The sequence below is a fragment of the Falco punctatus genome (genome assembly GCF_963210335.1).
Source record: "Falco punctatus genome assembly, chromosome: 1".
NCBI lineage: Eukaryota > Metazoa > Chordata > Aves > Falconiformes > Falconidae > Falco > Falco punctatus.
The window spans coordinates 113,648,208-113,663,823 of NC_137580.1; the positions used below are offsets into that span (position 1 = coordinate 113,648,208).

The window sequence follows — 15,616 nt, forward strand, 5'->3', positions numbered from 1 at the left end:
GTTGCGCAGGGGCTGGGGTGTGGTAGGCACTGGGCTGGGCACCGGGCAGCTCAGGGAAGGAGAGAGCAGGCAAGAAGCAGGACAGACCGTCACTGCTTGGACACACGGGATGAAATCAGGTCTAAAGCCCAGCTGGAGCTAAAACTACAAAAGGAAGGGCAGGAAGAGGGACTCAACAGGTACCCTAGTAGCCAAGGGCAGCTCAGAGAAATGTGGGTGTGCTGATGGAAGAACGTGATGCTTTTTGCCTCTCCCAGCCCCTGGAGGTATCAGCATCATCTAGAAGAGTCAGGGCCAGCAGAGGGGGGGACAGGAGTCTGGGGTGCTGCTCACGGGTCCCCCAGCCTGTAGCCCATCCCCACCTGGCATGACTCAGGAGTTGCCCTTGTTCACCCTGACCCAAGGGACTTGCTTCTCAGCTCATGTGCTCTTTGGTCCTTTGTTAACCGTGGCTAATTATTACCAGCTGTTCTAGTAAGTCACAAGGGACATAGAAATGCTTGGCCCTGGAGGTGGACAAGGGATGGCCTGGAGTGGGTGGCCTGCGGAAAGTCAGGAGTTTGCTGCCATTCAGACATAACTACGCAAACGCTGGTGGAGCGGCAGCTTCAGTGCATTCGCCCAGGGGGATGGAGGAGCTGGTTTCTTCACATTGCTCTCCTGTCTCTGTTTCCATGATCTGTGGTTTTCTGCATTTGGTTGGTTTTTGTTTGTTTGTTGTTTTTTTTTCCAAAGGGGTGAAAATGAGATGCACAGCTCTTCATCTGCTCTACTTGTTTTGTACTACAATGCATTTTGGCCCATGCCCCAAAGCTAAGTGGTGCTTAATTTAGAAGTTAAGTAAGTGTGAAAACCTTTTAGGATGATAGTTGCCAAATAAAGATTAGGAAAAGAACACAAAAGAAATTACAATGTAAACCAGCAAGCATCATTTTTAGCCTCGGCTTTTTATTCCAATGATTACTTCTTGGAAACAAAACCCAAACCATCCACACAGCTAGAGAGAGCAAGAGGAAAATAAGCACATTTTGCGCTAGCTGTCTGTTGGCCACAGGTTGGTGGAGGAAAGTCTTGTGGTCTTTTGCCATGATAACTGTCCAGGTGGGAGAAAATGATCTCCAAACATCTCCTGGACGATTTATATATCCCGATTTGTTCAGCACAGGTCAGAGGTGCGTTTAAGAAAGTGCCAAAAATCTGCTAATAGAACATGTCCCTGAAATTCAAAGTCTGGACCTAGGAACGCGTTGCTGTGTCAGCCTCGCTGGAGAATGTGGGGCCATATGGCTGCTTGCGGAGGGAGGCAAGGCCATCGCATAATGACAAATTCATCAGCAGATGTCGGGAGACTGACACACAGCCCCTTCCCGACCAGGTGGGGAGAGCAGCAAGAGTGGGCCTCAGCCAAACCTCCTCTCACCAGGTTCCCTGCAGAAACGGGGTCAGCACTACCTGGGTGGTGCTGTGGATGCTCCCTGATAGTCTTAGCTTGGAATTTCAGGTATTGCTGCAACCAAAGCGAGGAGGTGAGCAGGGAAGTGACCACACAGAGGATGCTTGGATGTGGGGACACCAGCACCCATTGACAGCAGTGCAGTCCCCAGTGGACATCCCACAGCTCATCCACTCAGCTGTGGGATGGGATGCTCAGGGCTGTCCTCAGCGTCACCCCATGGCAACTGCAGCTCCGAGCGATGGGCTCTGCCCTCCTGCCTTGAGCACAGCCCCACGCTACGGGCAGGGAAAGGGGCTCAGGGATGCAGCTGTGCAGTGAAACCAAGCAGATGTGCCCCATCTTTATGCCAATCTGGCAGGATGCCACCAGGGAAACACACCCTCCTGCTGCTCCTCCCAAGAGCAGTAAGGTTGCAGGGACAAGCACCACTAGCCGAGGTGGCAGGTTGGGACCTCACATGCGGTGGCAGTACATGACTTACGTTGGCTCGTTGCCCCTGGCACTGCTGGGGCCCAGCCCGGCTCTTATCACAGAGACGTCTGCACATGGCAGAGCTATTGTCACAGCTGTTGTCACCCCTGGACCATTGGACAGGGCTGAGATAAGCCAAACACACAGTCCAAAGGGCATCCCCTCTCCGCCAGGCAGAAGGCAAACCTGTCAGGCGCCGGGCTATGCCCTGGAGGGGTGCAGAGCTGGGAAACACCTTTGAGAAACTAGGGTGACAGCACAAACTGCTGCCTTCCCCTTTTCTTGCTGGCTCTGGACCAGGCAGAGCCACGTGGACTGATCCTGCGCTGTTCTTAGGAAGATAAACAATCCCTGAGCTCTGCTGAAACATGGCAGCCTCAAAGCCATGCAGCACAGCAGTCAGGCCAGGCTGTCCCCAAAGCACACAGCTGGGGAGATGGGACACCTTCTCAGAGTGCGGGTGGGCACCTCATCCACCCGTGCAGCCCCACCTGACACTACATGGCTGCCGGGGGAGGGAGCCTTGGGATCTCCTCAGGACTCAGTCTTTCCAGTATCTGCCGCCCTGAGGGCCCAGTCAGGCCAAGCTGGGAAAGACCTGCAGCACCCAGGGTCCTGCTGCTCAGCCTGGCAGAGGAACCCAGACTACCACAGCCCACTGGCCTGGGAAGCAGGAGCTGCTGCACCCCCAGGAGCTGCTGCACCCCCAGGAGCTGTTTGCCTGCATGGCCCTGCCCCAGCACCTGCAGATGAGGGCTCGCTCACTGCAGGAGGGGTGCTTTAAGTCATCTAGTGCTTTTTACACAAGAAAGCCACGGGCTGCTCTTTTATCTTGTTCTCCCACCCCTATTATCAATAGTTTTTCTGGTCTGACTGGATTTCCCTGCTGCCACATCCCCAGCAAAGGGAGAAGGGGAGAAGGTCCACACAGCAGAGGTGAGGAGGGTGAACACTCCACCCTGGCACACCAAGGACCTGCCCCAAACCTCTCTGCAATTGGGGAACATAAATTGCATCTGGTAAGTCATCAGCACAGGGGTTTTTGTGCTGACCTGGAGCAGGCACATACCTCTGCCACATTCCCACAGTGCCTAGTCAGCCACAGCTGCTTGAGAGCAACACATCCAGAGGGAGCACCTGCCCCACGCCGGCAAGCCAGGCACTGGTGGCCAGCTCTGGCTGCTCTGTGCCTTGGTTTCTGGCCTGAGAAGGAGAGACAGGAGTGACAATCTGGATGTGCCACCATGGCACAAGGCTGCCTTGAAGCCACGTGTGGCACATGCAGCGGCTCCCTCCAGCACCTGGCTGGGTTTGGTCTTGGCTGCCAGCGCTAGCAGGCACCCCAAGTCCTAGGACACAGTGCAGAGCCCATCTCATCCTCGATTCTGGTCAGCCCAACCCCGCTCTGTGGAGCCTGGCTCAGTGGGTTGGGCTGACCAGGGGTGGGGACGAGATGGGCTCTGCACAGCCCGCTCATCCCCAAGATGCATCCCTGTCCCCCAGCCCAGCAAGTCCCCATCTGCTTCCTCCTGTTTCAGACCCAGTCCCAGGCAACTACATGCTGGCAGACATGGAGCAAGACACGGTCCCTGCTTCTGCCAGACAGACAAAGCAGTCACAGCACAAAAAGGAAAGAGGTAGAAACCAAACAAAAGATTCAAAGCCCTGCCAGGAAGGCAATACAGCAAGAGCTTCTGGGTGTTACGTGGATCTGTTTCCCACAACTTGGTGGGCAGTATTTAGAGGCTGTTAACTCTTGGGGAACCTAGGAGGAGTTAGACATAGCTGTAACAATGGCTCATGGTACTCACCAGCAGCTTCCCAGAAAAGCAGGGCTGCCACAACAGCAGCTTCCAGATGTGCCAAAGCACAGTTGTGTATCTCTTCCCCAAATCAGATGTCTCTGTTTAAAACTGGCAGACCCTCGAGCTCCTGGCTGCCAGTGGGGAAAGATGCTGCTAGTGGTTGGCACTGGGTATTGTGCCATGCAGGAGGAGTCACGGTGTCTGAGGCAACACTTAGGGTGTGACCTGATCTCATTGTCGGTCCTTCCGTTTGTGCTGCCTTCAGCACCATGCCACATTGCACTGAGGTCACACCTTTGCACACACTTGCAGCTGCAAGCGTGGCACTCACGGGTACCAAACCTCTTCTGTGCATGTCCCTACATACCCCCCCCCCCCCAGGAGTTCCCGGGCCAGAAATCCTATGGGCAGGCAGGCCTTATAAAGCAGACACCGGGGGACAACAGTCTGATGCGGTGTGGGCAGCTGCAGTGTCACACAGAGCACTCCAACACCGCCAGTGCCAAACCTGCATGCGCCAGACACTGCATGATGCTGACAGGTCCCTGAACAGGAGCTGCCACCTGGTGGCACTGGGACAATCCTGCTGGCCTGCCAGCTGCCAGGACCTGGATGGGGACATTGGGGTGGCCCTGCACCATGGCACTGGCTGTGTTCAGCTGTACTGAGGAGGCTAGGGGTACTTTGGCACAGGCTGGCATTGCTGCTTTCACCCAGGGACACGTCCCCAGCTGGGGGAGTGCCCAAGCCCTGAATCCTGGCTCTCACCAAGTGTTCCAGCTGTAGCTGCTCTCCACAGGTTTTGCTCCATCAGTTTGTGCCAGGCTAGAAGGTGGCTGGGAAACGCTGCCTCCAAATCCCCTTGACTTCCCGTGGCCGCTCTAGACCTGATGCTGCAAGGTCAGGCAGCTCTGGTAAGACGCAGCTGGGTTTGTGCTGCAGGGGACGTGTCTCCATGTGTGCCCCACCTCAGCCCGCGCATGGTGGGATGGGATGCCTTGGTGCAGTGGGCACAGCAGCAAAGTGAGGAGGTGAAGAGCACCACCAGATCAGAACTGCTTTTCTGGGACCAGAAAGGATGTGGGTTTGAGCTTGCTGGGAAACTCCAGACCACAGCAAAGGCCCTTTTCCAGCCAAGGTTATCCCTGAAAACATCAAACTGTTCCAGCTATATTGAGAGGAAAGCCTGGAGGGAACAGGTTCTGCTGAAGGGAAAGCCCCCTTGGAAGTTGCCTTCCCTTGACTCTGGGAAGCCTCAGCAGCACAGAGGTGCTGGGGCAAAGCATGGGCTGGGGGCTGCCAGCCTATTCCCAAAGCCTCCTTGCCCACCATGATTCCCTGGCTCGACAGGACTCGCCCCGTCTCGCTTTCCAGAAGGAAACAAAAGAGGAGGAGGGGGAAGGGAAGGGCCTAAGAAAAACTTCTTCCAACTTCTTGGAAAGAGAAAATCCCTATTCAGGCAGGAAGAATACCCGTGCGGAGCTGGTCACTAAGCAACCCGCAGCAATTTGGTATGGCCACAAGGAACAAAGCTGCCTCACTGCCCACCGAGAGCCCAGCCGAGCGACGAGCGACGGGCTGGGAGAGCCTGCAGGGCCTGGGGACGGGGGACACCAGCCATAGACCACCGCTGTGAGGGGCTGAGACACCCAGCAGGGTCCAGAGCTCCTGGGTGCAGAAGTTTGTCCTCTGTCAGCTCTGGATGGTGACCAGCCTTTGTCAGGCTCCCACTTCACGGGGAAGCCATTTGCTGCTCAGGAAGGAATTCTGGTCTGCTCCAAAGCCTGTGGCTCCCCGTGGGTCTGGTGCTCATGTGGGGCTACATACATCACTCCCAACAGAGGCATGGTGCATTTTGGATAATTCCCTGCTCCCACAGACACTGCATGGCTTGTATGGGCAGAGCAGCCAAGTGCAGGCTACACCCTCCCCCAGATAAGCCGAATTCTTCATTTAGATTGTCAGTGTGGGGGGTTGTCCTTTGCAAACAAGCTTAGTGAGACATGAGAAACTGCTTGCCTCTCCGCACAAGGAAGAAAGGGACAAAGGAAATCAGGCCTGACAAACCCTGCTGACAATCTGCACTGAAATGCCTCCCTTGGAGCCTAAGGGTTCCTGGAGATTCTGTTGTCCTCAACAGAGATGCTGCAAAAAAGGAGAACTACTCACAGCCAGAGGCAGGTCCACTGGGACCAGTCAGTGTGCAGCTGGGCCCCCAGTCTAGAGCCTGATGAGCTGCCTGGACACCCAAAGTGGCTTTTCACTTGCATGTTGTCATGGGGGACACATCCAGCCCTTCATGCATTTATCTCCAGCTTCCGATACACTTGGACAGCAGTTGCTGGGACAAGGGCAAACTTTGCTGTTTACCCACTTCCTCAGGGAGGTGTTTGGCCAGGTGTGATCCCTGCCCTCTGACGGCAAGGTGAACAAGTGGGGGATGCTCAGGTAAGTCCACACAAGCAGAGCACTTGCAGATGGAGAGATTCTCATTAACACTCAGTCCTGCCCTTTACTCACTTCATTGTCTGCTATCTCAGCCTTTAAGCAACCACTTTGGACACATATTAAATAACCACAACTCACAGGGCTGCAATGAAAGATCAGCTTGGCCAAAGTATGGCCATTTATTTTGCTTGCAAACCCCCTTTCAGAAGGCAAATAAGCTGCAGGCATGCTGGCTGCAACTGAGTTCCTCTCAGTGCAATGGGGTCAGGCACTCCAGCCAGCAGCAAGGACGACAAGCATCCAGCCCTGCACTTGGAGAGCTCCGACCTCCCCAGGCAAGAGGGAAAACACGGTGTTTCTGGCACAGCTAGGAGCCAAGCATGGCAAAGCCCAGCTAAGCAAGGACCTGGCACACCAGAACTGTGACACAAAATCCACATCTCCTGCCGTCAGGGGAGCCCCAGAGCAAGAGGTACCAAGTCTGGCATGCCTGCTGCGCCACAGAGAGCATTTACCTGCTCTTGAGCTGACTGTGGTGCTCCTTTGGAGGTGTCATGACGAGGCCACACTGGGAAGCAGAAATGAGACTCATTCTCTCTCAGATTAGCCACCTGGAAGTGTCCCGTCCATCCTCTTTATCTGCAGGGAGCAGAGGAAGAGCAGCACCTCCAGGAATTAAGTCAAACTGAGACAAGATCTGTGTGTCCACCTCCATCCAGTGCCTGCTGAGAAAGCTTGCTTAGACAATAGACCCAACTCCAAAATGGGCACCACTAACGGAGAGGATCCATCTGAAGTAGCCCCAGCCTGAAAAGCATGTCCTTGCAGAGAGAGAAAATCTGCATGAAGATGCAGGACACTGGACCATATGTTACCCAGATCCATCCTGGATTCTTCTCTCCCAATACCAGTGCCTACAACCATCAGCAACAGTCTTGCAGCATAACCAGATGGAAAATTTTTGTTGGTGTGCTGCATTTTCTTGCTGTTCCTCTGCTCTGCAGCATTTGCACATTTGTAGAGACATTGTAAGAAAATAAAGGTGCTGAAGAAGGGAAGTATCTTTGTGAGAATGAAACGTGCCTGGAAGTCCAGAGTTAACCTTGGCTTTGGTGGTCCTCTTCTGTTCCCAGGGAGGTCTTGTTGAGATTTCCCAGGCAATGACCCCTGCCACAGAGTCTCTGGATCTCAGGATCTCTGGTAAAGCTTCATTATATTCTCATCATGAAGCCTTTTCCACACCTGCTTCTCCAGGCCGAAGTCATGGTTAGCGTAGAAAATCAGACGTTTCCAGTTCTTGTCATAGTAGTGATCTGAGTACTTCTCGTGACCCTCCGTGATGTAGCCATAGGCACTCACCTGGGAGACACAGATGGCTCACTGGGGAGAGGTACCAAGGACAGAAGGAGCCAAGTGAAATACAGGACACATTTTCCAAACTGTGTGGGAGGGAGCACAGGACAGGGATGCCAGTCAGGGTGCCTCCGGGTGACCCTGCATGGGGGTCCAGAAGAACTAGATTATGAACACTGGCTCCAGAGAGCCTGCTGGCCTCCCATGGCCTCCCTGGGAAGTAAGATGGCTCTCAGGCCATAGCAAGCTTCACAACCTCTACGTGAACTAGAGGGCTGTTTCTCTTGTCTTCAGTCTACTTCTCCACAGCTGACAAGAACCTATACACTCTCAAGGCAGATGACAGGCCGAGTTGCAGCCACCCCTGCTCTTATTCTATCCCTGCTTCCAGACAGTGCTGTGTGTAAGAATCATTGTGCCCTTACCCGGTCACAGAGATGGAGGGCAGTCAGCAGCAGGAAGGCCCCTGTTGTGGGTCTGTACAGCCGCCAGTAGGGCTTTTCTAGACTTTTAGATTTTAAAAACCTGCAGCAAGAGAGAAGCAAGCACAGAAAGCTGGGTGTGGTGGCTCAGGCTGGGCACACCTTGTCCTCCTGTAGCCTGCATGGCATCTTCCCTCCCTGCAACAGTTTGTGGTCATACAAGGCATTTCAGACAAGCCACAGTGTGCTCACACGCGCGGGTACTGCTGTGTCCTCAGTAAAGCACAAGGCCAGCCCAGAATCACCTGCATCACCTGCACTGCAAGCTAAGCCCAGCTTTGCCCCAGCTTTATGGAAGTGGTAGGTCTTGAGGCAGTGGTGATAAAGAGGGGGTAGGTTAAAGGATCTAGTACATTAAAGCCCACTCAAATCTGTCCTTTGCCTTGCAGCGCAGAAGTAGCTTTGAAGCTCCCTGGTATATTCTGCTCCCCATCCGCATTTAGGAGTGAAACAAGACATAGGAAAGGTGCAGAGGAAGGTCACAACACCCGCTAGGAGTTGCAGCTTTTTATGCCAGCAGTTGTTAGCAAGGCAGGAGTCCACACCAGGAAAAAATAGCATTCGAGTCCTCCTGGCCTTGGAAAGGACCCAAGTCAGAGGGGAGACAGCAGAACAAGCAGGAAGATCCAAGCCATCTGGTACTGCATTTGCCTTCTCTCAGAGAAGGCGCAACTCGACTCTCACGGAGATCAAAGGGTAAACACAGCCAAAGCCGGACACAACAGGAGCTCTTCTTCCTATGCCTCTTGGTCACGTCTGGCCCACAATTGGCAGATTTTACAATGACACTCACTGGCCAGCAAGCTTGTGAAAAGGATTAGAGAGGTGAAAAAGAGCAGCCAGGCCAGGCAAATGGGATACTGAAGAGGTGCCTATTACTGTGTTTGAGGGCACAAACAACTTCCCAAGTCAAGAAGGGATCTCAGGACAGAAGGGCTGTTACAGAGCCTGCCTCAAAGGTGCTAAGCAATAGGGAACAGGAAAGGTTGCTCCTGAACTAGAATAGCTATTCTGGCACTTTAGCAGCGCTCTTCCCAGCTCTAAAGTTGCCGTTTGCCCAGGACCTCTTCTGGATGCAGAAAGCCAAACTCTCTGACAGCTGTTCCTTCTCCAGCTCACAGATGCTGGACATCTACACTAACATCCCACTGCAGCACCACGGAGAATTTTAACTGGATGCACACTGATGAAGCTTACCCCCCAAATCTGGTGGTGTGGCTAAATTGCAGCTACAAGGGAGTGAGCTGTGAAGAGAGCGCCCAGAGACAGAGATGGTGCTGGCCAGAAAGCCCGTTAGAGCACATAAGTGCCAGCTCACCTGTTTTTCATGTATCTGAGGAAATCAGGGTGAACCACCAGGTATCTGTCCATCGTGAAATCTTCACTGAATCTCTCCCGGGGCCTCTGCCTAAGGACAAGAATGTGGAGGCTCAGGACAAGCTCCTATATTTCATCACAGCTGGAAAGCATCAGCCCTGATGCACTGGGTGATAAGAGGAGAACCATAAACACTGATAAGTTGTTCTGCAACACTTCCCAGATTATGACAAAGCCTCCATAACCTGCGTGCATTGCAGAGGAAGAGATCAGGAAGGAGAGGCAACAGGAGACAGGAAAAACAAAAGCACGTATGTGTATAGACAAGAATTGGTGAAATCAGGCCTTCATCCATGCGCAGGCCACCGTGTACAGACACCAGACCAGACAACAGCACGTGTTCATCCCAGAGGACCACAACGCTTTCTCCAAGCTCTGTCTGCACATCACTAAAATCAGCTATTTCTGGGAAGGTGGTATACTGGTTACAGCAGTGCTCAGAGCTGTGGAAGCAGTAAGCTATTTCTCCAGACAAATCTGCTGAGGAGGGATGCTTTAAACTAGCTTTACCCTGGCCTGCACCTCGGCAGGGCTGAGCACTGTGGAGAGAAAAAGGACAAAATACAGAGCTCCACACTGAAGGATGTAGAGGTGGGGCTAGTTTTGTTTACCCATAGTGGCTCAAGAATCCTTTCCTGATGTTCTTGTTCAGCAGAAGAGCCTTCAGCCACTCATAGTCTCTAGCTCCCTCCAGGAAGTGAATGTATCTGACATGCTACGGAAACAAGTGAGCATTAGTGAACAGCACAAGAGAGGTGCATCCTTTAAAAATGGAAAGCAAGCAGGCATTAGGCTCAGTGAGTTTCTCACACACACATCTTCGGTCTGCAGCATTTAACTATCCCACAGAAGCAGAATGGACATAACACCTGATGTGCAGCTACTTCTACACACCGAAAGGCCAGGGTAGGAGTGACACAGCTTACCACTGCAAATACTCACCCCGAGCCAAGCCAATGCAGGTTCCCTCACTAAGGGTAATGCTGAAGTGTTAGCTCAGCCCCTTTGCTCCTCATGCACGGCAAGGTCAGAACTGAAGGCCACAGACTAACAGCATCCTGTCAAAGCTGTGCATGCATACAGCATGGACCTGACTTACTTTTCCCTGTGGGATGTTGCTGAACCCTCTGTGTCCCAAGATCTCAAGAGAGGACACCAGGGAGTAGGCTGTGAATCCATAAAAGGAGGTTTTTGTTCCCACATCTTTTTCGTAACCTTTGATTACAGCCCCGCTCACCCTGGCCAAGGAAATCAAACAGAGGAGCAGAGTTAGAAGGTCACCCTTGAAAACCCTTGCATCCATGTTCCCAACAGGAAAATACAATGGTAGTGTGGAGGAAGGGAGGATTAGGCCCATTTTGAGCTACATCTCTTGGTCCACAGGAGAGCCCCTGCTTTGGAGATGACTCTTTACTGCTTATTTGTGAGAATCCAGGCTCTTCCTGTGTGCTTTGGAACTTTTTTCATCTCCTCCTGCCATCACTCATTTTGGCACTTGGGAGTCAGTGTAATACTAAAAGAGGTGAAGTTATCTAGCTGTCATCATCTGCTAGCCAGAATAAGCTATCTGTGTATCTTCTAAGAAGGAAGCCTGCCTTACCGGAAGATGTAGTCATGGGAGTCAATCTCCTGGCCCATCCCAGAGTTATTCAGTATTCCTCCATTTCCCACGACAGCACAGCTGATGCATGCTGGCATGCTGCTGTTGCTGTTGGCCAGGAGCAGCTGCTGGTGGGGATTCGGGGGCAGCAGGGACATGACTTCCTCCACCACTATGAAGCAAACACGGTGGAGAGTTAGCATCAAGAGCCTTCGGGATGGACACAGTGAAACCACCACAGTTTCCACCATGCAATCCACCTAGCCTGATGCCTTTGACAGGGAGATGCTGCAACCCCCCAGCTACTTGGCATAAGGCTCCTGTTGGGAGTTTGATGGTCCCATCCTGACATGCCCTGAGGGACTCACATGAATAATTCAGCTCCATAAAGCCATAGGGAGGTGCAAAATGCTCCAGGCGGTCCCACTCACTGTCATTGAAGTACCTCTTGTCTGTGAAGAGCACAATGTTGGGCAGGAAAAGATCTCGCAGCCAGTCAGACTTGGCAGCTTTGGCCTTTACTGATTCAGAGCAGGTCTTGAAAAACAAAAAGAAAACAATAAGGACTGATTAGCAGGGAGCTGATAAACCTGACTCCTGAAAGAGTACCAGTGCTTGTCTGCCTGTGTGTGAGATTATTGGAAAGAAGCATGGAAACTCCAGTGGCACATCAACCATTACCCTCAGTGTCCCTGTAACCATGAACATGAGGCATAATTTCAGCACTACATCAGTAATGAGCTGGTGAAAAGTCACCTACAAGGAAGCCAGAGTGAGCCCAGGTCTCCGAGACTTTCCTCTTCAGAACAACAGGCCTGTGATGCTCAGGTTTTACTGGCTTTAAGCCTCACTAACTGATGCAAACTACTATCTGTAATAGGTCTAACCTAAACATGCCAGGTAAGGCTAGCAGTCCCTGTTGGCAACACACCTCACAAGGTCCTGGCCTCAGAGTGCACACGAGCAAACACATTGAGGTATATGTGAGATCAGATCATCTTTATCACTCCCTTGAAAGATGAAAAAAAGCATGCAAACAACCTGTTCAGTGTCATAAATGAATCAGAGAAGTGTGCAGCTGAGAAGGGAATCCAAACCAGCTTATCCTAACAAGAGGGGTCTCATTGTAGCTGACAAGAGTTAGGCTGTGTGTACAGATGGAGAGCAAGCAACTACACTACCCTGGTTTTTCCACCCGGTCAGTCTGGGCTCTACTTTCTTAGACATCTTCCCCAAATATCTACTGTAATACCCACTGAAAGACAAAACAGGAGACCAAGGGGACCCACATGCCCAGCTCAAGTGGACCCCACATTGCCAAAGCCTCGCTGTGTGCTCCGCGGCTGAGCTGGGCTCTTTGCTATGGGTGAGGATGACAATCCAGTCACAGCCTCAGGAGACAGCCCTCATTCTGCCTGTCACAACAGGAGTTCAGTAAGAAAAACATTGTGGAGGGTTTCATGTTGGCATCATTTCACTTGTAGCACATTTCAGGGCCAAAGACAGGGACATTCCCTTCCTGTTCAAGCTGTGCTTTGTACTGTCCAGGGCCTGGTACTTTTTGTGCCTCCACAGCTAGACTGGATCGATACCAGAGGAACTAGAGAAAAGTCTGATTATGCAGGAAATGAAGGAGGTGGGAAAGCTTCTAGTCACTCCCTCTCTCTGCAGAATTAGAGATCAGGTGTGGGAGTGAGACTCAACATGTGATGTCTGGATCAGCATCTTCACTGAAGACCCTTCTGTGTGCATTTTCACCCCTTTTACATACTGGGGAAGGGTCTTCCCCACTGTCTCAGATGTTATGCACACCCAGATGCTCTGCAGCCTCAGTTACAGTGGAGGATGTTCTCAGCTTCCTGCTGTGAACTGCTGTCTCATATTTCTCTGCCAGCTCCTGCTCTGCACTTCTGAGATGGCTACACATGCTCTGCAACTCATCAGGTGAGAAGATGGGAGCATGTGACAGTAAATGAGCAGGATCACGGTGACCTAACCCCACTGCTAGAGGCAGTAACATTAGGCAGGTGGGGTGAGGTACTGTCTCAGGTGGCATACATGCTCTTGGCTATATAATTCACCTGCTTCCATCATATATTGGGTGCCTTGAGACCATGTGGAGCCCAGGAAGAAGGATGCACATCCTGCTCAAACCACAGACTGGATCATCTGCCAGGCCTTTCTGCTGTGACTCAGTAAGGCTGGGCCAGTGCGTGAGCTCAAGCGTTTAACAGCCAAGTTCCATATTTAATAGTCACAGATCTTTGGATAACAGAAGTATCTTTGGGGCCAGTTGCTCCTCTCGAGCGGCTCAATGCACACTAAAGAGCACATCACATCAGCAAAAGAATGGCTTGCACTGCCAAAAGGGGCAATGGGGAATAACATCAAAATACTAGAAGGGAGACAGAACTTAAAAATAAAGCATCAAACAATAAAACTCATCTTAAGATAATTTTTTTATCAGCCCAGCTCACCTACCTCTGCTTGCTGCATGTCTCCCAGGGCATCCTGGGAACCCTGGGGTTGGGGAATGGGATTAAATTTTTCAAGAGTAGCTCCTGCTCCAGTGGGAGATGTCTGAGCAGAACAACGTGGTGCTTGCAGCCCTGACAGTCCGCTGCAGCAATATCTACATTCCCCCCAATGCCACCAAAATGACACATGGCAGCAGTGGAAGACTGTGGCTCTGGGACTTTAAATGGGCAAACAGCTCATCTAAGACCACTGAGCCAGAGCAGGGGCACCCATCCCCTGCTCATCTGCCCATACCCTCTCTCCTCCCTAAACATGAGTAGCGTGTAAATGCCACTTAGACACATGTACAAAGACTCTCCTTACTCTAAAGAGGGTTACACACCTGCCCAAGCCTTCCAGCAATAGGAGTGACAGGGAAAACTGCTCTGGCTAAGTTTTACAGAGTTACCAGCATAAGATGGGGAACAGAGACAGTACTGGGCACCACAATCAGCCCCATCTGCTTGTTGAGAACTTTACTACAGTTTACAACTTTCCTAAAGACCCTGTTCCTGGACCCAAGTAATTATGAGATACTCAAAGTTCACTTTAAATTAGTTCCAAACCCTCATAGCTACAAAATAAAGGTCAAAAATATGGTCAGAATGAGAGTTCAGTGCAAAACAGAAAAGAAAAAGGCAGGCGTTCAATTCCATGGCTGTTAAGACAACCTGACGGCAGGCACCAGAATTAGCATTTTGGAAGATCGCATCACTAACATAACCTATTCAGGCTGAGGTGATCACCAAAACTAACCTACAGAACAACACTCCCAACAAACAGGATCTGTAAGAAAACTTTGAAGCTGTAGCTGTGCAAGTGCTACTGTATCATTTGAGATTCCCATCTTCACCTCTACCAAAATATGTCACCTGCACTGACCAAGCCTACGGTTGTTTCTATTTAACGAAGAGGAACAAAGCAAGACTGTTGAATGCCACATCCGTTTATAAATTATTTGCTCTGCTGTGATGAAGGCTCAATGTATTGCAGGAAAATCCTAGACAGCAACCCAACATGCTGGGACCATCTGTGTCATGGAGCTCTGAATGGGTAAAGAATCAGCTTGCTCACTACAGGTGTCTACACACAGAGTGGAAAATGTGAATTGGCAGCACCTGGGAAAGACTCTCCTCTTGTTGATAATAAACCACAAGAACATAAAAAGAGTTACTTTTTAACCACCATTTCTCCAATGGGGAACACATACACATAGTTGAATTTTTGCCAATATTGACAGAAACCCTAAAAATGGGAAGAGTCCCCACCCTACTGTCTCCAAAGCAGGCAGGTACATGCTTATCAATCCTCATCAAACCCTTCTTCTTTGACCTTATTTTGACTTTAATAGAAGCAACTAACAAAGCCTCCGTTCCCATGCACTGAGACTCTCCTTACCATCATGGTCAGCATCATTCTTCACAGCCTAGCACAGCACAAGTGTCACTGCTGCCCCATTGCTGCCAAAGCTTTTGGTTTACTTTGGTACGTGTGTGCTGGGGCACACAGAGGAATTCCTATTCCTGTTCCTCACCATGACCCTCCTTGTTTTCTTTAGCTGGGCTGTATAAAACTGAGATCAAGGCAAATCTGGGGTTGCAAACCTGAGTCTTCATAGGAATGTAAATGTTCAGTTTCCCAAGAGATCAGGTTAGAAATGAGATGCCTGCATGACCATTTAGTATCAGACATCTAATGCCTGCTCATACGCATCACAAAGACTAGATGTGACCCACCTTACCTTAGGGTGCCATGTCACAGGGAACATACATGTCATATTGTGTGCTTAAGTCCCCTATGCAATATATCAAGGCACTTATGAGTGGGACCACCTGGCAGCACATGTAGAAAGACAGATATTTTCCCCAGCATCTTATGCACCTGAACTCCAGAAAGGGCTTCTAGGGCTGACTTTCAAAGTAACCCATGGAAATATGTGCAGTTGCAGTAAGTTCCCATACTGGAGCATGGTGGAGGACTGGACAGGCTAATTGAGTCATTACATATAGGTCTCCCTCTCTGGGTCCCAGCAGCGTCTGCATATACCAGTGAGTTGACCTACCAGCTTGAAGATCATCCTTGACTGCAAAGAGCACACATGCCCAGG

At 51.2% G+C, this 15,616-nt stretch overlaps 1 protein-coding gene across 2 annotated transcripts in view; it reads right to left on the bottom strand.

The window, feature by feature from the left end:
• Positions 1 to 2,622: 2,622 nt before the first annotated feature.
• ST6GALNAC1 (ST6 N-acetylgalactosaminide alpha-2,6-sialyltransferase 1) overlaps positions 2,623 to 15,616 on the bottom strand; it is a 35,476-nt gene continuing 22,482 nt past the window's right edge. For both annotated transcript variants that reach the window (XM_080395107.1, XM_080395108.1), the window contains 7 exons: positions 11,361 to 11,529; positions 10,993 to 11,164; positions 10,492 to 10,630; positions 10,004 to 10,107; positions 9,334 to 9,423; positions 7,959 to 8,058; positions 2,623 to 7,539 (listed from right to left, as the gene is read on the bottom strand). In XM_080395107.1, coding sequence (XP_080251233.1) covers positions 7,369 to 7,539; positions 7,959 to 8,058; positions 9,334 to 9,423; positions 10,004 to 10,107; positions 10,492 to 10,630; positions 10,993 to 11,164; positions 11,361 to 11,529 — 945 coding nt within the window. In that variant the 3' untranslated portion in view covers positions 2,623 to 7,368. The remainder of the gene's footprint in view (positions 7,540 to 7,958; positions 8,059 to 9,333; positions 9,424 to 10,003; positions 10,108 to 10,491; positions 10,631 to 10,992; positions 11,165 to 11,360; positions 11,530 to 15,616) is intronic.